Raw genomic sequence first — 22,538 nt, forward strand, 5'->3', positions numbered from 1 at the left:
CCTCTCTGTTACTTTAGCGACGCCCAGGCCGGTAGCCAGGATTTTCTGGCTTGTGGGGCAAACTTTTTTGGAGGGTGGGGCTTGAATTTTACAGTTTTTTAAAAAAATAAATCCAGCTCCCAACAATCTCCTCACCTCACCTCTCCTTGGCTGTAATTTCACTCCCCAGCAGGCAAATACTGTGGACCAGTGTTCCCTCTAAGCTGAGTGTGAGCTAGCTCACAGTTTTTTAGCCTCCGGCTCACACATTTTTGTCTCAGATCAGGGAGGAGGGCTCCAGAGCAAACTAATGTATGCAGCAGCCCAATCGCTCGCTCACAACTTTAATGCCAGCAGCTCACAAAGTAGAATTTTTGATCACAAGACTCCACAGCTTAGAGGGAACGTTGTTGTGGACTCCTTCCCAGCAAGCAAGCCCCTTCCTGAGGCAACCCACACGGGATCATGGCCATGAGAGCGCCTGGGAGACAGTCTCCTTCAGATCAAGGGGCCTGTCTTGTGCTGCCTTGTGGGGCTGTTGCTTTAAGGAAGGGGGCAAAGCCCCAAGTAGCCCCGCCGTAGCTACGGGCCAGGCTCACCGCCAATGGAAGCTCTCCACCCCACTGAAATCTTCCAGTCCCCTCACAAGAGGCAGGGACAGCAATGGCCTACCTCGCCAACCAATCCCCCCCAGTGACTATCCTGACAGGAACCCGCTCTCAGCGTCTCCTCCACACCGTCCAACGCCATCCTCCCAGCTGAACAGACCCTGTCAGGGGCTGCGGTGAAAGGGTCTTGGGAGGGAAACGAGTGTGCAGAGTCACCTGTGGAGGGAAAAGCAGAGGATCAAGCCAGAATGAGAGCGTCTGGGGGGTGGAATGTGTGGATGAGGGAAAGGAGGGAGGGAAGCTGCAGAGGGGAGGGGAGGGGCCCGAGTCTCAGGTGAAAAAGTAGACTGCGGGCCGAAGCAACAAAAGGAAGAAAAAGAGAAAACGAGAGGTTACGAGAAGAGAGATCACTGCTGGGAAGCCCTCCTGCCCTGCCAGGCCTGTCTGTCCATCACTCAGCAGGCCAAACCCCCCAAGCCCCAAGGTCTGCCCATCCCTGCCACCGTAACTCACAGATGCTGCCACTGACTCACAGACGGATGGCACTCTTTATCCAGGCCTTACAACTCAGGGACCTGGCGATCCTAATTCCCCATGGTAAAAAGGTAAAGGTAAAGGTTTCCCTTGCTCGAAAGCCAGTCGAGTCCGCCTCTAGGGTTGCGGTGCTCATCTCCGTTTCAAAGCCGAAGAGCCAGCGCTGTCTGAAGACGTTTCCGTGGTCATGTGCCGGCATGACTAAACACCAAGGTGCACGGAACGCTGTTCCCTTCCTGCCGAAGTGGTACCTATTTATCTACTTGCAATTTCTTGCTTTCGAATTGCTAAGTTGGCAGGAGCTGGAACTAGAGACGGGAGCTCACTCCGTCATGCGGCACACTCGGGTCTTGAACTGCTGAACTACCGACCTTCCACAGCCTGCAGTTCAGCGTCTTAACCACTTGAGCCACCGCAGCCCCACAGTACTTACCTCCAATTGCAATGGCCACGATACTACAGATCAATGCCAAAATAATCATCATCTGGAAAGAGAGAGAGAGAAATGCAGTGCATTAGAGCGTCACGTCTACTACTACAGGCCGCCCACAAAAAGCAACATGCCCAGTACCGTTCTCGGGAACTGTCCGTTGCAAGCTCACCTTCATGTTTTGGCACCAGTATTTCCTCGCCAGGGCGGTCGTGCTGTTTTCAAACACTTTGGAGCTCTCGTGGAGAGCATCTGCTTTGTCATCCAGGACACTGAGCTGTTCATCTCGCTTTATGACTTTCTCCATGTTGTCACACAAGATGCCCACCACCTGAGAGGGGGGGGGAAGAGGAGAGGAAGGAGCCCCCCTCATTAACGGGCAGAGAAACAGGTGCCATTCCGAGGCCGTTCCGAAGAAGCTGGGATATCACGGACTCACTTGGTTCACTTCAGCTTGAGTCTGCTGCACGCGGCGGTTGCTGGTCAGGTTTTCTGGCTGTTGGGGGGGACCTCCAGAAGACTCTCCCCCATCTGGTCCTGCCCCAAGATCAGGTGGCTGTGCTGGCTCAGACCTACAAAGGTCACAAGGCAAGTACAAAAAGAAAGTTTGGGTATCCGTTACCAATAGAGACCCAGTTTGATGTAGTGGTTAAGAGTGGCGGACTCTAATCTGGGAGAACTGGGTTTGATTCCCCTCTCCTCCACATATACCTGCTGGGTGACCTTGAGCAAGCCACAGTTCCCTCAGGAGCTGTTCTCTCAAGAGCAGTTCTCAAGAGAACTCTCTCAGCCCCACTTACGTCACAGGCAATGCTCCCTCTAAGCTGTGGAGTCTTATGAGCAAAAATTCTACTTGGTGAGCTAGTGGCATTAACGTTGTGAGCGAGTGATTTGGCTGCTGCATGAATTAGTTTGCTCCGGAGCCATCCTTCCTGAGCTAAGACAAAAACGTGTGAGCCAGAGGCTACAAAACTGTGGGCTAGCTCGCACTAACTCAGCTTAGAGGGAACACTGCTCACATGGTGTCAGTTGTGGGGAGAGGAAGGGAAAGGAGATTGTAAGCTGCTCTGAGATTCCGAGTGAAGGCCGGGGTATCAATCCAATCTCTTCTTCAATAATCACCCCCACAAGTCACACAGATGCGAGCAACCAAGCAGTCCCCGTTCATAACAACAGTCTGGGACCAGCGTACCTCTGGAACTCCCTCACCTGGTACACCCCTCAAAGAGTGTTACGCTCAAGTAATAAAAACCTGCTGGTGATCCCCGGTCCTGAGAGCGTCCAGCTGTCCTCAACCAGAGACGGGACTTTATTTTTGCCCTGCCTCCAACTTGGTGGAACGCTCTTCATCAGGGCCCTGCAGGACTTAATACAATTCTGCAAGTCTTGTAAAACAGAGTTGTTCCGCCAGGCATACAGCTGAGGAGAGCAGCGGCTATTTCCGTCAGGATTTGGCCTCCTCTCTCCCTCCTGCTCCCCTCCCCCCCTCCTTCTTATCAGGCAGTTTTAGTTCTTTAGATATTTACTCCCTCTTGAGAGTTTACGTCACCAATTGATTTTTGATTATATCTGATTGCATTTTATTGTATCTATTACACTTAAATTACGAATGTTTTAAACTGTATTTTATGCAGGGGTCATTTCATAGAGAAAGAAGTGCAGGAGCTCATTAGCATAACTCATTACCATAACTTATTTGCATATGCCACACACCCTGACATCACCGGAAGTGTGTCAGACAGCAACACCCACCGCTCAGGCTCCACTGGACTGTTTTGGATTGCTAGCTATTGGGGGGGGGGGGAACATGCAGATCTGTCCACGCTGTCAGGTTCCACAGCCAACAACTGAGTACACGCTTTCTGGAAAGGTTATACTTTATTGAAGAGCTATAGATGCATTAACAAAGGCACTGTTAAGAATGGCGTCACTTCTACAAGCATAATGGGATATAGGGTATTTGTATGCATCCCCCCTTCCTTAGGCCAATTAGCCACATTCCCACGCACGGGAGAAGGAGCCCCAGGTCGTTAGAGCCGAAGCTGAGAACCGAAAGCGCTCCCACGGTTCCCTAGAATCCCAGACACAACACCCACCTGCAAAGCCATAGATAAGCGAGCATTACAGAAGCTGAAAAGGAATGCAGCAGTACTGGCAAGCAAGCACCCCACCCCCAACTCAGCTTGTACCTGAATAAAAGCCGGTCTTAAAGGTGCCACTGGGCTGTTTTGGGCTGGGTGGCCGGGGGGGGGGGCTCTGCAACTTACCTGGCTGCTTCTTGCTCCTTGTAGCCTGACTGAGGGCTGCTGGGAGCAGGGGGTGGGGCTTGTTGCATGTGCCCGCCCCCTGGCCTCCTTACTGCTGGAGCTCCGCTCCTGTGCGCTCCCATAGGAAATGACCCCTGATTTTATGTATCTCAGATGTTGTCACCCGCCCTGAGCCCAGAGGGCGGGCTATAAGACGTCTAACGTAATAATAAATAAATGAATGTCCCTGGGCGTTTCGATCATTCCGCATGGCTTTCTTATGAACTTACTGCCCAATCTTAGGCTAGCCTGACCTTCTCTGATCTTGGAAGCCAATCGGGGTTGGCCCTTGGCTGCTATTTGGATGGGGGACCACCAGGGCTGTGACGCAGAGGCAGGCAACGGCAAACCGCCCCCGAACACCTCTTGCCTTGACAACCCTGCGAGTTTGCCCTAAGTCGGCTGTGACTTGGTGGCAACAACAACACAGCCTTGGTTCAAAATCAGTTTGAAAGGAGAAAATAAAAGGGACACATCATTCCCTAAGAGATTTTTAAAAAGATAATAAGGCCAAGGCCACTGATACAAGTTAAGTAAAGTGTGTGTAAATTACTACTCAGCTGAAACTTCCCTGCACGTTTCGCCAACGAGCTTCTTCAGGGGAATCCATAATATAATTTGTTGTTCAGTCGCACAGTCGAGTCCGACTCTTCGCAACCCCATGGACCAGATCACGCCAGGCCCTCCTGTCTTCCGCCATCCTCTGAAGTTGGCTCAACTTCATGTTCGTTGCATCGATGACACTGTCTAACCATCTCACCCTTTGCCGTCCCCGTCTTCTTTGACCTTCGATCTTTCCCAGCATCAGGGTCTTCTCCAGTGAGTGCTCCCTTCTCATTTGGTGGCCAAAGTATTTGAGCTTCAGTTTCAGTTCTAAGCCTACCGCTCATTAATTTCATTGAGTGCCTGTAAGTTCTTCTACTGTGAAAAAGTGAGAAAAGTACTTCTTTCTCTTCCTTCTCTATCCCATGCATAATTTTATAAACTCCTATCATGTCACCTCTCAGTCGTCATTTCTCCAAGCTCAAGAGCCCTAAGCGCTTTAACCTTTCTTCATACAGAAGGTATTCCATCCCCTTAATCATTTGAGTTGCCCTTTCTGGCATTTTTTCTAATGCTATCTCTTTTTTGAGGTGCAGTGACCAGAACTGTACACAATATTCCAAATAAGGCCACACCATACATTTATAAATGGGCATTATAATACTGGCTGATTTGTTCTGAATCCCGTTCCTAATCATCTCCGGCACAGCATTTGTCTTTTTTTTTTTATCACACGTGTGTTTTTTTTAATCTCAGACACATTTTCAGTGAGTTATCAACCACGACTCCTAATTAGTCCTAATTGGTGATTTTAAATTTTGGGGGGTTTTATGTATTTTATGTATTCTATCTACATCGTAAGCCCCCTTGAGTTTTATAATGTGGCTAATAAACATTATAAATAAATAAGTAAACTCCAGAAGATCTGCCTTGATTCGCAGGAAGATTTGATTTATAAAGTCAATAAAACAGTTTCTTGCAGTAATAAAATGTGCCAAAGCAAAATCAGTGTTTGTGGTGGCAGAAGTCGCCGTGTTTCACAACCCCCTCAGAGTTTATTTCAAACATCTGTCATTAATCATCACTAGCATTTTTGATATTGGGGGGTGTCTCTTTATACCCCTAGTACAGTGATAGCGAACCTTTTAGAGACCAAGTGCACAGACTGTGACCCAAAACCCACTTATTTATCGCAAAGTGCCAACACGGCCATTTAACCTGAATACTGAGGTTTGACTTTAGAAAAAACAACTCATACATTAACTTAAGATGATCCAAACAAAGTAAGGAAAGCAATCCCAAATGCTTTCATTTACTTAAAATTATTTGGCAGAGAATTCAACACTTTAATGATGGTCTGGGCCTGGCTGGGGCGATGGCACGCGTGCCCACGGAGAGGGCTCTGAGTGCCACCTCTGGCACCCGTGCCATAGGTTCGCCACCACTGCCCTAGTATATCTCTGTCTGGGGTGAGAGAAATGGTGTCCATCAAAGCTTTTAATGACGATGAGATTTCACTGCAGTACTTCCCTGGATCAGGGTTCGTCAGCAAATACGAACAGGTCCTTTCTCATCCCACCGTCTGAGACGGAAAAAAAACTATCCCAGTTGCAAAAAGCCCTGATTTGGATAAGCTAGGCCAGCCTGGTCTCAGAAGCTAAGCAGGGTCGGCCCTGGTTAGTATTTGGGTGGGAGACCACCAAGGAAGTCCAGGATAGCTACACAGAGGCAGGCACTGGCAAACCACCTCTCAGTGTGCTTTTGCCTTGAAACTCCCACAGGGTTGCAATAAATCAGCTGGGATTTGACGGCAACAGCACGCAGAAATATCTCAGATTTTCTTCTCCCCTGGGTCTGCTTTCCGGCTACAGAGAGGGGAAATAACCTACTGACCCCCACTTTGGCGCTATTGTTTTTTGACCACGTTTTTGAGCCTGATGACTCCTGACCCAGAGATTTTGCTTAGAAGGGGGGAGGGCTCCCTCTCACTTTCGATCCTGCACTGAAACAGTGGGAACCACCCGGCCAGTAGTTATACACCACTTTTAAGCCTCAAGGGCTGCATGCATACTTTTTAAAAATTACAGAAATTGTACCCCGATTCCCCATCCACAGGGGTTAATACAGCTGGGGGGGGGGGCTCCTTTCCAGTGTAACAAAAGCAAGGGAGGGAAAAACCTCCCCCCACGCACAACATTCTCCCCCTTGATAAAGCAATCCTGGAGTCCCAGTTTGCAAAAAAAAAAAGTGCTTCAAAGTAATTTTTGGCCTCCCAGGGAAAGAAGCTGGCTGGATCCTAGCAACAGGCTGCACCTCTGGCTTGGCCCCCAACTAGCCACTTTCCCTGCTGCTGAAGGCTGGGACCCAGCCAGGACCCTGGGGGTGCATCTCCGCCTGCCCCACTGTGCCACCCTATGGTGGCTGAACCTCAGTGGGCTTTGGCCATAGGGTTGACAACTTTCCAGCTGCGGGGAAATCCCTGGGGATTTGGGGGTGGAGCCTTGGGGAGCGTGGGGTTTAGGGATGGGAGGAAGCTCAGTCGGGGATATGATGCCATAGAGGGCACCCTCCAAAACAGCCATTTTTCTCCAGGGGGACTGTTCTCCGGAGACCAGCTGTCATTCCGGGAGATCTCCGGGTCTCATCTGGAGGCTGGCAACCCTGGCCGGTCAACACCTTCTCCAGCTGCCATCCGAAGGGCACCTTACTTCGGAGGAGATCCCTGCTTGGGATCGGGCCCTGGGAGACCCTGCCGCCTCCTTGCCCCCGCGTCACAGGCGCCCGGCTGGATCCTGCTCCGCCCAAGGCGCGGCCACCGCCCCGGGTCCACCGCCTCGAGATCGGGAGGGAAGAAGGGAGGCTGGGAAGGGCGGTGGCTGGAGGCGCCGCCAGGGGGTTGCTCCTCCTCGCATACAGCCTGCGAGGGAGAAAGCGAGAGGCGCAAACCGACTTCTGGCGCCGACCGCGGACGACCAGGCGAGGGGACCCTCCAAATACGTTGCGTGTTCGAGCGCCCCCCCCCCCAAAAAAACCCGGAGGTTCCGGATTCAGCCCAAACCTCCCTTCAGCCGGCGAGCTCTGCGGCTGTCGCAAAGCCCAGGACTCCTTGCATGACGCTAGACCTCATGGCGCATTCTTCGCAGAGCCAGGCACGTCTAGGGCGCTTCCCGAAGCGCTTAGCTCTCTTTGGCTGCGGCCGCGCACCCTGAATAATCCACGCTCCGTGCACTTTTCAACTCGAGTTCCCTGCGTGAACGGGCAAAATCCCGTTGGAAAGTGCACTGAATGTGGATTATTTACTATGCGGGAGTGACCGCAGCCTTTGAGAAAGCCGCCGCCCCAAAACGGCGCCCCTCTGAGTGAGGCAGGCCACAGAGCGGAGAAACGCCCCGGAACCTGGACTCAGACTAGCCGATTTAGCTGGCCATCCATCCCTCCCTCCCGGGAATTCCAGATAGCCAACACGATCCTCCCTTACTCCTCTGTGTCACGCCAACCCTGTGAGGTAGGGTCGGTTGGAGAAAATGTGACTCTGGCCCAGGACGCCCCGATGAATTCCGTAGCAAGAAATCTGAACCTGGGTCTCCTCGGTCCTCCTGAATCACACCGCGCGCACACACCCCGCTCCTCCCAAGCCTCTCCCTCCATTTTGTCTCCTAACAACCCTGTGAGGTAGGTTAGGGGGAGAACTATCGGCCCGAGGATGAAATAGTCCGCAGCTTTCCTCTTCCACGATCCGGGGTTGCCTGGCTGCGTGGAGAGACTAAGCTTTCCCCCTCCCCATAAAACTAGCCCCCAGCAGCAATTTATTGCACCCTCCCCCCCCCCCCTCGCCCCCTCTCCCCCACTTTTCACCCTTTCTGATGCAACAGGTGAACCCCCGGTGCAAAAATGTAGAGGAAGCTCTCGGATCTGGGAGGTTCGGGCAGATACTAAAGCTGGGTGGGAGATGCCAGGCGGACGGTGGACCGGCCAGGGAAGAAACTGTTGCCACGCATCACTCAGGAGGGGAGTCGGACCCCCCTGTACTCACATGGCTGCCCCCGCCTCAGTCCCTGGAGATGGCTCGGCTTCCCCCCAAAGCCTTTCCTCGCGGGCTCCTGGAACTTGCCTTAGACGAACACCTTCCCGAGGGGGAACCAAGCCACAGAGGGGACAGTGTGCTGTCGCCACACCCACACGAGCCGGCGATGGCGTCACCCCCAGCCCTTCCAGCCGCCGCCCTCCCGGACCTGTGCCAAGTGACTCACTCACTCCTCAGCAGAGAGGACAGGAGTCTGGCTTCGGCCTGCCTTTCATCTTCCCCCTTTTCTGCTGTGCCCAGCGATCAGCTAACTGGCCAGGACACTGCGGCTCTTTCTTTCAGCTTCATTGTCACACATAAGGCAGCAAAAGGACTTGGGGGGGGGGGGGAGTGCCGGCCTGTACTCACCAATTTGGAAATCTAACCGGAGAGATTCCAGTCCAGTAGCACCTTGGGGACCAGAGATTTTCATGGTATATGCTTTCGAGAGTTAAAGGTTTATGGGCCAGGTACCTTTGAGGCTTGAAAGCTTACACAGTTGGAAAATCCTGTTGGTCTCGAAAGCGCTACTGGACTCAAATCAAACTGTTCCATTGCTGACCAGCACAGCTCCCTCTGAAACTAATTAATTAAAATAATTATCCTATGGCATTGTGTGTAGAACGGCCAGGGGAGCCTAAAATTGTCTGGCAGCCACAAGTTCTGGCTTTTAGTGTTATGCTAATGGTGAGCTAGACTTGTTTTTAGGGGCTGACAGAGCTCTGAAAGCACTGTGACTGGCCCAAGGTCATCCAGCTGGCTTCATGTGGAAGAGTGGGGAATCATAGAATGCTAGAGTTGGAAGGGACCTTGCAAGTCATCTAGTCCAACCCCCAGCACTCTGCAGGAGCATAGCTGAAAGATAGCCCTACAACATACTCGAAAGATGGTCATCCAGCCACAGTTTGAAAACGTCCCGCGAAGGAGCATCCACCACCTCCCAAGGCAGTCTGTTCCGCTGCTCAACCACTCTTACAATTAGGAAGTTTCTCCTGATATTTAGCCGGTATCGACTCTCTTGTAATTTCCACCCATTAGATCTAGTCTTGCAATCCGGAGCAAGATAGATCTGCTCCATCTTCTACATGAGAGCCCTTCAAATATTTGAAGACTGCAATCGTGTCCCCTCTAAGCCTTCTCTTTCCCAGGCTAAACATACCCAACTCTTTGAGCCTTTCGTCATAAGACTTGAATTCCAACCCTCTCACTATCCTGGTTGCCCTCTTCTGGACATGCAAAAGCTTGTCCGCATCCTTCCTAAAATGTGGTGTCCAAAACTGGACACAGTACTCCAGGTGAGGCCTGACCGTAGCAGAATAGAGTGGAACTACCACCTCTGGACACGATGCTTCTGTTAATGCACCCTAAGATTGCATTAGCTTTCTTCGCAGCCACATCGCACTGCAGGCTCATGTTTAGCTTGAATCGAACCTGGTTCTCCAGATTACAGTGCACCGCTCTTAACCACTACACCAAACTGGCTCGTCCTCTGAAACTACCTTAACCTGATGGCTCTGAGTCAATGGATCTCAGAATACATTATTTACTCAAATGCAAAACTACGGCTTTTTCCCCAAGTATGTCATCAAAGGGGGGAGGGAATCTTTGACATCACCTGCTGCCTGGTCCTTTCAACTGGAGATACTGGGAATGGAACCAGGGACCTTCTGCGTGCAAAGCAGGCGCTCTTCCACTGAGCCACAGCCCCTTCTCGAAAGCAGCCGCCGTCTCTGCCCACTGTTGGAAACAGGATGCTGGACTGGATGGACATTTGGTCTGGCAGGTCTCTTCTTTGATTCCCCCAACTATAAAAATGCAGGAGTGGCTGTGGTAGATCAGGCCAGAGCCTTTACAACAGAGGCCCACCAGATGCCCCTGAGAAGCCCACAAATAGGATCTGCAAACAGTCGTTTCTGACCATTAGAGGCACTCGGAATGTGGGTTTAGCATACAGTTAATAGCCCCCACAATATGTTTCTCTTCCATCATTCCTGTCCAACCTCCTTTTAAATCCATCTAACTCCTTGAGCAAGGCTGCCAGTAATGCACTCTGGAGGTCATTAATTCAGGGGGTTAACATTAAGTCAGAAGCAACTCGATGGCACATCACACACGCAACTCCGTGGGCATCAGACGACATCTCATGGCAGGAAGTTCCACAGATCACCTGCTGGGTGGAGAAGAACTTTTGTCCATTTCAAATTTGCTGCCTATTGGCTTCGGAGGGTGATCCTGAGTTCTAGTATCATGAGAAAGGCAGAAACGTGTGTTTTCTCTGTACCATATATAGTTTTGTGCCCCCTTTTCTGTCAGCCCTTAGCAGCCTTCAAGCCATTCCAACCCCATTACCGTTTTGGTTGTCCTTCCTCCAGCTCTCACCTCTGCAGCACAGCTTGTGCTGGCAAAAGCTAGCCAGCACCCTGCGCTCATCAGGGCACACCAGCCATTTAACTTATCAGAAAAGGTGCCTGCGGGCCCCTGCACTGGACAACTGCAGATGGCCAGGAGCGAGCAGGGGCAAGTCCGTTTTTCTGCCTGTGCTTATGGGGCCACACAGCTCAGACCTGGACAGGAGCCCAAACCACAGGGCAGGTCCATAGCTACGGCGGGGCATTTGGGGGCTCTGCCCCCTCAACTGTGAGGCACGCCCCACAACAGCTGCTGGCCCTCTCCCCTCCTGACATTAAAAGGGCCCTCCAATTGATCGGCGGGAGCATGTGGCCCACGGATCAGCTGGAGAGCCCTTTAAACCACTCCACTCCCTCCCCCAAGGGGACGTGCCAGTCTCAACGGTGTTTTCGCTCATGTTCTTTCATATTTACCTGAGATCTTTGCATGAGATCCCCTGAAACTTTGGAGTCAGCTCTTGTCAGTAGGCTCATAACACTCGGAACTGTAGTTCTGTGAGGCTCCAGATGCTTAATAGAGTGAAGAAGCCAAAACTGAATCCAGATTAAGAAGAGGCAATGCTGGCTGGGAAAGCAGATGTTCTGGAGGTGGTAGATCCACAACTTGGAGAAGGTCAAATCCCATTTGGGGAGAATTCCAGGACCTTCAAATGTCTCAGAGCTGTTAGGATTGCCTTCTATCCATACCTCAAGTTTGCTGACTTGGCCATACTGATCCCTGCCTCTGTAACCTCCAGACTTGAACTACTGTAATGCACTCTGCGTGGAGCTCTCCTTGGAGGCCATGCAGAAACTTCTAACTTGCATGTAATACATCAACATGCTTTCTGACAGATATTAGGTGTCTAATTCGAAAGACCCCAATTTTACAACAGTTGCACTGGCTGTCCAGTTTTTCGAAGGCTCATTTCAAGGTGTTGCTCTTGACCTTTAAAGTTCTTCATGATTCAAGGCCCTCATACTTAAATGACCACCCAGAACAGGGTACTTAGCTTCGGCAAGCACACCAGCTTTCTCATGGGTAGCCTCCATCCTATGAACTGGTCTATGGGAGACACATAAAACAGACTTGGCTTTAGGGGCATCTGGCAGTCCCTTTGACAAGTCAGGATCTACGGAGGGCACTTGGTAAGTGCCACTTGTTCTGGCAAGTGCTGGTCTCTTTATTTGTTTTCCAGCTGCCAAGTTCAAACTGCAGTTGTCTGGGTTGAAGTTCTAGAGGTCAGGTCCAATGTTCCCTCTAATTCCCCCCCCCCCACTGAGCGGAGCAGTTCACATCCTGAGGAGCACATAACAGCTGTAATCTTAAAATGTTAATTTTAAAAAGGTTACACAGTGCAAAAATATGTAATAAATATTGTATCATTATAAAGGCTATAAAGTGTGCTTTATCCCAAATATAATAGTAAGTATAAATAAGACAAGGGAGCAGGAAGTTACGGAATTTATACTAGAGATTTACGAAAAGAAATATGACAAAGATCAAAAATATGATGTTGGCCACCTTAGAGGGGGGAGGGAAAAATAGGGGTAAAAGAAGTATCAAAAATTTGTGGAATTAAATTGTAATGTAATAACAATATTGTGATACAATAGAAACACATAAAAAGTAAGTATAAATAAGATATAATACATATAGAACTATGTTTAAGTCAAAAGTCAATCTCAAAGATGTCCATTCCGAACACTTGAAAAATCTGACAGAGGAAAACTTTCCAAAAAAATTATCCTGCAGTGTAAGAAAGTTCACTTCCTCCCAACCTCATTAGGGTGATGAAGCTTGTAGCAAGTAAGGATCCACACCAATGCTCCTTCTAAGCTGTGGATTCCTGTGAGCAAAAATTCTACTTTCTGAGCTACTGGTATTAAAGTTGTGAGCAGGTGATTTGGCAACTGCATAAATTAGTTTGCTCTGGAGCCATCCTCCCTGAGCTAAGACAAAAACTGTGTGAGCCAGAGGCTAAAAAACTGTGAGCTAGCTCACACTAACTCAGCTTAGAGGGAACACTCCACACCTAGCGACACTTTTGATTTAAATGTAGTTCTATAATGTATTATATATTATTTATACTTACTATTATATTTGGGATAAAGCACACTTATATGAGTTTATTTCATATTTTTGCACAGTGTAACCTTAAGTTCACTATTCATAGCTGTGTCCCCTGTTTACATAGTAATTTTAAAATGGGCAACGGGTGGTGCAAGACCCTGCGTGGCTCCAGACCGCTGCTGAGCGGGGCTTCCTGTGTTAATGAGCAGCCACTCACGTACACAGCTAAGAGGGAACACTGTCTGCTTCTGGCCTGTGTACTGCTCTGAGAAGTTGCCTCAAGCACCATTAGAAGTAGGGTAGCTTTTAACTTCCAACAGAGGACTTAAAGTGCTACATGTGTGTCCACAGCCGGGGCAGATATTTAATTTTCTCCATGTTTAAAATGTATGTTTCCCAAAGTGACACAGGACCAATTCAAGGAAGGTAATGGCTTTCTGCTAGCTACCTAAGACACTTCTGTACCACCCCTCAATCAAGGAGCTGCACAGAAAGCATAGGTGAAACAAGCTGGAGCCTAGCATGCACAGAAAAAGCTCGAGCCAAGACGGTTCTGGAGTGAAGAAACTGTTGACCCTCTTCTGCACACACCAACCCTGCAAGGTAGGTAGGATCAGCTGAGACTGGCCCAAGGCAACCCAGTGAGTTTTATGGTAGTGAGTTTTATGGTAGAGCAGAGATACTGTGGTAGGGTGCAGGATAATGGCCATGTTTCCCAGATCACCTCTTCTCCCATAACCCATGGCACAGTGCAGTCACTTGTAGCACAACACTCCACTGTCAGAGCTTTAGGAAAGTAGTATTTTTTGATGCCAAAGCAGCATAACACCCAGGGACACTGTACAAAAACAAGGATCCTGGGCATGATTTCATCCAGTTGGTGGCTTCTGCACTGGGAACAGAATATGCAATGCAATAGGAAAGGAAGCACCCCCTGCGTGACCAAGATGCAATAAAAGATGGGAATCAAGACCCTCCCCATTCTGCAGAAGAAGCCAGTCTGAAAACTGCTATATTTGTACATTTCATATAACAACATTCACAAATGGCATTTTAGGGCAGTAGGTGGGCTACGCAGGAGTACACTGGCGGAAGAAACAGAAGTCGATGGACAGTGAGGAATGTCACCAGGAAACTCACAGGTTAAAATAACTGGAATACTTTCACAGATCCATCACTCCTTGTGGGGCATTCTTAGCGGTGCTTCCCGGTTCGGTTCAAGCGTCTGTACAAAAACCTTATCCGTTTGTTCAGGTTCTTATAATCCTCTACGAACATCCGGTCACCCACGATTTTCTTCTTACGGATGCATCTCTGCAGTTCATTACCCCGCCAGCCACGTAACCATACAGGGCCTCTGATCAGGTCCTTGGGGTGAGCCTGGAAGTTTCCTAAGAGGAAGGGGGGGGGGAGGTCATCAGGCAGAGGGGAGAAAGGTTAGTTTTGGAGTCCATCACTTTCACCAGGGTCTACAACTGGTAAACAAATGTGCTGTTGATTCAACTCCTTTCTTTCTTTGCCCAGTTAGGGGTAACGGTCAGAGTGCTGGATTCGGATCTGGGAGACCCAGGTTCAGATCCTCACTCTGCCACAGCAGCTGACTGGGATGTCATACGGAGGATGGTGTGGAGTTGTTTTCTGTTGCCCCAGAAGGTCGGACCAGAACCAACAGGTTGAAATTAAATCAAGAGTTTTCGGCTAAACATTAGGAAGAACTTTCTGACAGTAAAAAAAAAGGTTCCTCAGTGGAACAGGCTTCCTCGGGAGGTGGTGGGCTCTCCTTCTCTGGAGGTTTACAAACAGAGTCTAGATGGGCCATATGACAGCAATGCTGATTCTGTGAACTTAGGCATGTCATGAGAGGGAGGCTGCAGGAAAGGTTGCGTCAGTGCTTAGTTCTCGTGACCCTTTCTTACACGCCCAGGGAAATGCTGATCACCACTTGGGGTCAGGAAGCAATTTTTCTCCAGGCCAGTTTGCCTGGGGATCTTGTAGGGGTTTGTTGTCATTTTCTGGGTGTGGAACAGGGATCACTGGTGTGGGGGGGAGGTATTTGTGAATTTCCTGCATTGTGCAGGGGGTTGGACTAGATGACCTTGGAGGTACCTTCCGACTCTATGACTCTATGACCCTGGGCCAGTTACACAATCTCAGTCTAACCCATCCCCACGAGGTGGTTGTTGTGGGAATAAAATGGAAGACAGGAGCACGGCATGTGCTGCTTTGGGTCTACACTGAGGAGAAAGGCAGGACAGGAATTAAATAAATAAATATGATAGCAGCTGATGCAGAATGTTCCCTTCAAGCCACCCTTACCATCCCTCAGGAGCACAACACCTAGTACAGTGTTTAAAGTGTCAGACTAGTTGACTTTAAAAATGCCAGTGCCATCGCATCAAACTTATTGATACAAGCAGAAACGGTGAAAACGGCAGAGAAGACAACACTGACGTGTTCAGGTACCCTGCTGCTTTTGAGTTCACTTAATTCCAGAAAAGATAGTATGGTGGAACCGACAGAGCGCTGGACTAGGCCCGGAAAGTGGTGGTGCAACGTGCCATCAAGTCACAGCCGCCCGATAGCAACCCTGTCGGGTTTTCAAGGCAAGAGACAAAACAGAAGTGGTTTGCCATTGCCTGCCTCTGTGTAGTGATCCTGGCCTTCCTTGGTGCGCTCCCCCAAGAGCTAACCAGGGCTGACCCTGCTTAGCTTCCAAGATCTGACGAGAAGACACAAGATCAAATCCTGCTTGCCAAAAAAAAAAAAAAAATCCATACTGGGTAACCTTGGACCGATCACTCTCCCCCAGCCTGACCTATCTCACAGGGATGTTGTGAGATTAAACTGGAGTCTATCACCCTGAGCTCCGTGGAGGAAGGACAGGATAAAAATGTAATAAATAAAATCTAGCTCGTCCAAATTAAACTGTCACTATCATCACCCACAACCTGCACGCCCAGCCTTCAGAATAACACCTCACTGTAGCACTATTTTAATGGGACCAGTGAAAACGTTTCCAGTTTACTGCACAAAAGCTTTAACCTGCTGATCCCGTTTACTGCCAAAAGCATAATTTCTTTCATCCATTGAAATTCTTTGTCTTTCTTATACTTACCCAAAATTCCAATGTTGTCATAGACCCCAAACAGGGCTCGTTTTTCTGTCCATCGATCAACTGGTTTGGGCTTGGGAGGCTCCTTCACGCGGAATGGGTACGGATTACCTGGGGGAAAGGGAAAAGCGAGAATTAGAAAATGATTGATTGGAAAACTCCACATCTGAGGGCCTTTCCTCTTGCATTCAGAGGGAAGGAACTTCATAATCCAAAAGCCCTTATCTAAGAACTAGTGCCCTGTCAACAAGAGAGTCAAAAGCGGGCCTCAGAGGTTGGTGACGGTGCGCCCAAGGCGCCGGGAAGGACTTGGGGAGCCGCTGCCAGTCTGTGCAGACAAGGCTGCCCTTTGCAGCCGCCCGGCCACCCTCTCCCGCCGACACGCCACCCCTCCACCCACCTCGTTCTCCGCCTCCTGGGCCCCCTCGGCACCGGGCATCACAGGGAAGGGAAGAGAGCAGCGTGAGTGGCTGCCGGGGCCTGCTGACCGGCCATCGGGGGAGGATCCAGACACACAGAGTTCCCCAAGCTGCCCGGGCGCCCTCCCCCGCTGACGCGCCACCCCTTCGCCTGCCTCGCTCTTTGCCTCGCCCCCGCGTGCTGGGCACCACAGGGAAGGGAAGGGAAGAGAGTGGCGTGCATGGCTCTCCAGGCCTGTTGACCAGCCATCAGGGGAGGAGGATCCAGTCGAGTTCCACTGGAAAGCAGAGCGGAGGAGAAGCCCAGCGCCACTCGGGGAGCACGCCTGCCCCCCCAGCCTCTCCAGACCCAGGTAAGAACAGTCCCAGCAGCTCCCCACGCGGCGCGCGTGGCTCCCCAGGCCTGCTGACCGGCCGTCAGAGGAGGCTGTCAGGGGAGGAGGATCCAGTCGCGCCAACAGCAGAGGCACTGAACCCCCAGGCCAAGAGCCCGCCACTAGCTACAGCAGATCGGGGACTTTCTTCTCTCCAGGCCCCGCCTAGAGGTTGGCAACCCCGTAATTGGGCACACGGGGGGGGCGCCAGAAGGTAGCCCCGCCTAGGGCACAAAAAAACCTCAGGCTGGCCCTGGGTACAACAGGGAGCATCATCTTCACATAACAGCGTTATCTCTTTGATGCATTTATATACTGACTATGCCAACAAATAAAACAATGGCACATAGATTGGAAACGGTTGATTTACATTTCAATTCTGAAAAAGGAGAGCAAAGATTGCAGCAACTATAGAACTGTTGCATTAATTTCTCACACAAGTAAAGTGATATTCAAAATCCTACAACAAAGACTGTTACCATACATGGAACAAAAAATGCCAGATGTTCAGGCTGGATACAGAAAAGGAAGAGGCTCTAGAGATTATATTGCAAATTTATGTTGGTTACTGCAACATATGAGAGAATTTCAAAAGAAAATCTGCATGTGTTTCATACAGCAAAGCTTTTGATTGGATAGATCATGAAAAGCTATGGTTTAAAAGAAATGGGTATGCCACAACATCTGATTGTTTTGATGCACAACCTGTACTCCAGACAAGAGATTACTGTTAGGACAGAATATGGCGAAACAGAATGTTTTCCAATTGGCAAAGGATTCAGACAAGGATGTATTTTATCTCCCTATCTCTTCAATCTATAAGTAGAATGTATCATAAGTTAAGGTGGAGTTGTCAGACTCCTGCAACAATCAGAATCAACAACTTGCTTCTTTAGAAGAGAAGTTTATTGATCAGTATTGGCAGAACGTCAGGATCTGTGTTAAGACTAACAGGGAAAGTGCGGGGTTCAAAGGAGGGCACAAGGCGGCAGGGAGCCAATCAAGCTAAGAAGCGGGGCCCGCCAGACCACTGGTTCCCAGAGGATGTTACAGCTAGGCACCAAGGAACCAAGGTCATACACATAAACCATACAGATAAGGGAGCATCACCCAGACACTACATTCCAAAGAAACCCTTCCCCCTCCACATCAGTCTTCATGGCAGCGAGCTGAAAGGAGTAGATTTAGATGAAGGTAGAGTGAAAATTGGTGAAAACATTAACCATTTCAGATGTGCAGATGACACCACATTAGTAGTTGTGGAAAGTACCGTCATGTCACACCTGACTTATTGCAACCCAGTAGGATTTTCAAGACAAAAGACATTCAGAGGTGGTTTGCCATTGCCTGCCTTCACGTCACAACCCTGCTATTCCTTGGAGGTCACCCATCCAAATACTAGCCAAGATCTGACAAGATCGCGCTAGCCCGGGCTATCCAGGTCAGGGTAACACCACATTATGGACAAAAAATAGTGAAGACTTGATGAAAGTTAAAGCAGAAAATGCCAAAGGAGGATTACAGCTGAACATCAAGAAGACAAAAGTAATGACTACTGGGGAATCGCACAACTTTAAGATTGATGAAGGAGAAATTGAATTTTTCCGTTCCTTGGCTCCATCATCAACCAAAAGGGAGATTGCAAACAAGAAATCAGAAGAAGACTGAGACTGGGAAGGGCAGCTATGAAGAAGCTTCCAGCCCTGGGTGGGGGCGCTGTTGATGCCAGTGTGGAGGGTGAAAAGCCTAAGGATGATTCTGGATGCCTCATTTTCCATGGAGGCCCAGGTCACCAACAGTGCCAGATCAGCCTTTTAGCATCTTCGGCTGGTCAGGCAACTGGTTCCCTATCTCTCCTCCCGGGACTTCGCTACAGTGACCCATGCAATGGTCACTTCCAGGCTGGATTACTGTGACTTGCTCTACACAGGGCTGCCCTTGAATCTGACCTAGAAACTGCAGCTAGTGCAAAATACGGCAGCGCACCTGTTGACTGCAACGTCTGCGACATATTCAGCCAGCACTGCGCCAATTGCATAGGCTGCCAAATGAGTACCAGATCTGGTTCAAGGTTTTGGTATTAACCTTCAAAGCTCTATGAGGCCAGGGACCAGCATACCTACGGGACTGTCTCTCTTCATGTGTGCCCCAGAGATCCTTGCAGTCTGCAGATCAACACCTTCTGGTAGTCCCCAGCCCAAAAGACATCCACCTAGCCTTGACCAGACTGGTGGAACTTACTCCCACCTGAGATCAGGGCCCTGTGGGATCTATTACAATTCTATAGGGCCTGTAAAACAGAGCTGTCCCGCCAGGCCTTCAGCTGCTACAGCAGACATCCAACCATCTCAGCCTCTTATGCTCATACTGCCCTATTTAATGGCCCTATGATGCTAAAAAGATCTGCACAGCATCTTCTGGTGAATTGGATGCCTTATTGAACATTTAGCCGGCACTCACACAGAAGGCACTCTGGACTACCACAAACCAGCCTGCCATCTTATTCTGAATTGGTTTTGAACTGGATTTAAACTTCATATTTTAGGCCCCGATCACACGGACAGGAAAATGCGGGGGGGGGGGGGGCATGTTGGTTGTCAAAGCGGCCTCTCTAGCAAAAGGCTCTGCGGGTTTAACCCCTTCCAGGGCTGCAGAGGAATGCAAACTGTGTCCTCTGTCCGGTCCCCTCCAGGAGAAGCTTCAGCCGGGCCGCCCTCCCGCCATGCCCCCCTGCACCTCCCCCTCTGCCGCCCGGTGCAGAGAGTTCCCTTCGAGCAGGCCGAGCCAGGAGTGGGGGGGGGGTACGGAAAAGAGGAGGGGGCTGTGTTGTTTGCTTTTAAACGAAGTGTGCGCATGCGCAGTTGGGTGCTTGTGCGCATCCCATGGAGACTTGGGGGGAAAAACCTTTTAGCGATGGGACATGGGCGGGCGCCGGATGCCACGATCTACCACCGGAAACGCGATCAGGCGCCCGCCCTTGCCCTGCGGTTTCCGGAAACTAGTACCTCAGAGGCACTAGTTTTTTACCCCGCATCTTCGTCGGGAAGCCTCGGGTTCACCACAGCTCTACGCTTCCCAGATGTGGCGCTGTGATCGCACCCGGAAAATCCCCCTATCTTCCGTCTCTGTAGAGTGGCTAATGCTCCGTGTGACCTCAGCCTTAATATTGTTTTTACCTGTCGTGGCCCACCCTGAGTCCACTTTCGAGGAGGGCAGGATATAAATCAAATATATAAATAAATAAGCTAGCAAAGCTAGAAAATATTCTTAAGTGTAAGAGGATGTGTCACTGGTGACCAAGGTCAAATTAATTCATGCCTTCATTATGTATGGATGTGAAAATCAATGAAGAAAGTTGATTCATTCAGAATGTGGTGTTAGAAGTTTTACAGATACCGTGGACTACCAAAAAGACAAATAAGTGGGTTCTTGATCAAATCAAGCCTGACCTCTCCCTAGGGGCTAAATTGACAAAATTGTGGCTATTGCACTTTGGGCATAGGAGAAGGAAAGAGTCACTGGCAAATAATAGTAGGACAAGTTGAAGGCAGCAGGAAAAGAGGAAGCCCCAACATGAGATGGATTGTCTCTATATAGCCACAGCCCTCCGTCTGGAAGGCCTGAGCAAGGCTGTTAACAATAGGATGTTTTGGAGAGTGTTAATTCATAGGGTCCCCAGTGACTTGACAGTACTTAATGTGCACACACCACCCTTCAACTCAGGTTGCTCCTCTGTCTCCCAATTTTACCCTAACAACAACCCTGAGAAGAAGGTTAGGCAAATAGGAGGTTAGGTCTCCTAGATCCTAGCTAGGGTTGCCAGGTTCCCCCCTAGCCACCAGCAGGGGATGGGGGGGGGGGATTGGGTTGCCAGTTCCAAGCTGGAAAACTCCTGGTGATTTGGGAGTGGAGCCTAGGGAGGACAGGGACCTCGGTGGGGCACAATGCCATTAAGTCCACTATCCAAAGCAGCCATATTCTCCAGAAGAACTGATCTCTGTAGTCTGGAGATGACCTATGATTCCAGGGGATCCCCAGGTCCCATCTGGAGCCTAGCAACCCTAAACTATTACACCACACTGACTTTAACTAGTGTGACTTGCTTTAATCAAACATCGAGAGATTTGGGAAGGTCAAGCAAAACTATGCTTTCCTCTCCCCAATCAGTTGACCGCAAACGAAACAAGGTCAGGCGACGGCCGTGACATCATCTACATGCGACAGCCTCCTAATCATTGCTCGGGCGCTGTATCTTGACTCACCAGTACTGGACAGCCTACAAGCCTGGGGAGAGAAGAAGCTGCGGCTTAACAAGCCCCTTGCGGCCGTTAGGAACAGCCACGACGACGCCATCGAGCCCGCAATATTTGTCGCCCTCAAGGAACCGCACGCTTACTAAACGGGTTCCGCCATATTGGATTTTTCCCGGAATGCACCACACTATGAACATCGCATTAAGAAGCAACAAGAGCGGAAACCAGTTCAATTCGAGACCGGAAGTGTCGATAAGGAATTTTTTTACCGATCCGTGTGGCTGAGAGTGGCGCCGGCAAACTTCGACTCGCATAATCCACTCTCCGGAATTTTTAAACTGCTATGCTATCTCTTTTTCAGCATCGCCGTTTGTTCTAGAAATTTAAACTTCAGCCGTTGAAGAATATTGTCTCCTGAACCGCCATTGGCTGATAAGTTCTAATTTAGGAATCTGATTGGCTAAGCGGCCAGAATTCGAAATGGTTGCCCCGCCTTCTTCCTCGCGGCTGGCGCGCGCCACAGAAAGAGACAAACTGGCTGTTTTGGCTCGTTTCGGCTGTTCCGCCCGTCTTGCCCCTTTTTCTGAACGACCAATCAAGAAAAGAGAGGTCTGGAGGGTGATTGGCCCGCATCGTGTTCTGAGAGCTGTGATAGGCTAGTGCTTGTGATGGGGATCTGTGGCGCGGGATTTTTGAGCGTCAGTCTGCTTCCGGTCGCGGAGGTAGGTATGGCTGAGTTGTCCTCGGAGGCTGTTCCCGCTTGGGAGTTCCATTTGCCGCTGTCTGCTGACGATTTGCTACGCAGTGATGGGCCCTCGCAGTACGCCGTGCAGGAGGTGCTGCCAGTCAAGGAACTCCGGGGACAGCTGGCAGGTCTGTGGGAAAAGGAGGGGGGGGGACGAAGGCGGGAAGACTTCTTGCGAAGACACAAAGGATGTTGCTGGAGCAAACAAAACATTCTCAGAGAAGGTGGCTGGAGGAGGGGGGCATAAGATTGTCTTGTTGCACTTTAGTCTAGGTATCTAGATTTTTTTTCTCCAACAGCTGCCAACTTGTAGCCTTTGAAAATACCATCAAGAGGCCCAAGATGGCTGGTGCTTGCATAGGGTTGCCAACCTCCAGGTGGTGGCTGGAGTTCTGGGATTACAATTCAGAGATCGATTCACCTAGAGTAAATGGCTGCTTTGGAAGGTGGGCTTTATGACATTACTAGGAAAAAGGCCTGTTGTGGAAATAAATACAACGGCCTCTAGAAAGATACTCTGGGCGGGTGCCCCGGCCTTGGACACTCAGTGTCAATTTGCTGTGGCGACCTCAGCAGGGTATAATGACACTGAGTCCACCATTTTCTCCAGAGGAACTGATCTCTGCTACCTAAAGAACAGTTGTAATTTTGAGTGATCTCCAGCCCTCACCTGGAGACTGGCAACAATGGTTCCCCAGAAGGGAATAGTTG

General features: G+C 50.0%; 3 protein-coding genes across 3 annotated transcripts in view; 1 reads left to right on the plus strand and 2 right to left on the minus strand.

Annotated features, from left to right (window-relative positions):
- Positions 1-871: 871 nt before the first annotated feature.
- On the minus strand, positions 872-8,522 carry LOC107118410 (vesicle-associated membrane protein 1-like). Its single transcript, XM_015420738.1, has 5 exons — positions 8,434-8,522; positions 1,991-2,123; positions 1,724-1,882; positions 1,555-1,606; positions 872-934 (listed from the first exon to the last, which is right to left on the minus strand). Coding segments are annotated over exons 1-5 (363 nt in total). The 5' UTR covers positions 8,436-8,522; the 3' UTR covers positions 872-917.
- A 5,263-nt stretch (positions 8,523-13,785) lies between these two features.
- On the minus strand, positions 13,786-21,276 carry MRPL51 (mitochondrial ribosomal protein L51). The gene is made up of 3 exons (XM_015420737.1): positions 21,092-21,276; positions 16,040-16,147; positions 13,786-14,315 (listed from the first exon to the last, which is right to left on the minus strand). The coding sequence occupies exons 1-3, from the start codon at positions 21,180-21,182 to the stop codon at positions 14,119-14,121; spliced, it is 396 nt and encodes a 131-aa protein (XP_015276223.1). The 5' UTR covers positions 21,183-21,276; the 3' UTR covers positions 13,786-14,118.
- Positions 21,277-21,810: 534 nt separating this feature from the next.
- The window catches only part of NCAPD2 (non-SMC condensin I complex subunit D2), a 44,903-nt gene continuing 44,175 nt past the window's right edge, over positions 21,811-22,538 (plus strand). The window contains exon 1 of the mRNA XM_015420729.1: positions 21,811-21,955. Within this exon, the coding sequence (XP_015276215.1) occupies positions 21,811-21,955 (145 nt within the window). The remainder of the gene's footprint in view (positions 21,956-22,538) is intronic.

This window comes from Gekko japonicus, unplaced genomic scaffold (genome assembly GCF_001447785.1).
Source record: "Gekko japonicus isolate JY-2015 unplaced genomic scaffold, Gekko_japonicus_V1.1 scaffold1516, whole genome shotgun sequence".
In the NCBI taxonomy this organism is placed as follows: Eukaryota; Metazoa; Chordata; class Lepidosauria; order Squamata; family Gekkonidae; genus Gekko; species Gekko japonicus.

Bases quoted from the DNA above. Each gene is read 5' to 3' on its own strand.
- MRPL51 (XM_015420737.1), bottom strand. From the start codon at position 21,182: ATGGCGTCGTCGTGGCTGTTCCTAACGGCCGCAAGGGGCTTGTTAAGC. The intron at 16,148-21,091 runs GTGAGTCAAGAT...CCTTTCCCCCAG, and splicing joins TTGTAGGCTGTCCAGTACTG to GTAATCCGTACCCATTCCGC. The intron at 14,316-16,039 runs GTAAGTATAAGA...CCTTCCTCTTAG, and splicing joins TGACAACATTGGAATTTTGG to GAAACTTCCAGGCTCACCCC.
- LOC107118410 (XM_015420738.1), bottom strand. The intron at 1,883-1,990 runs GTGAGTCCGTGA...CCCCCCTCTCAG, and splicing joins CTCAAGCTGAAGTGAACCAA to GTGGTGGGCATCTTGTGTGA. The intron at 1,607-1,723 runs GTGAGCTTGCAA...CTCTCTTTCCAG, and splicing joins ACTGGTGCCAAAACATGAAG to ATGATGATTATTTTGGCATT.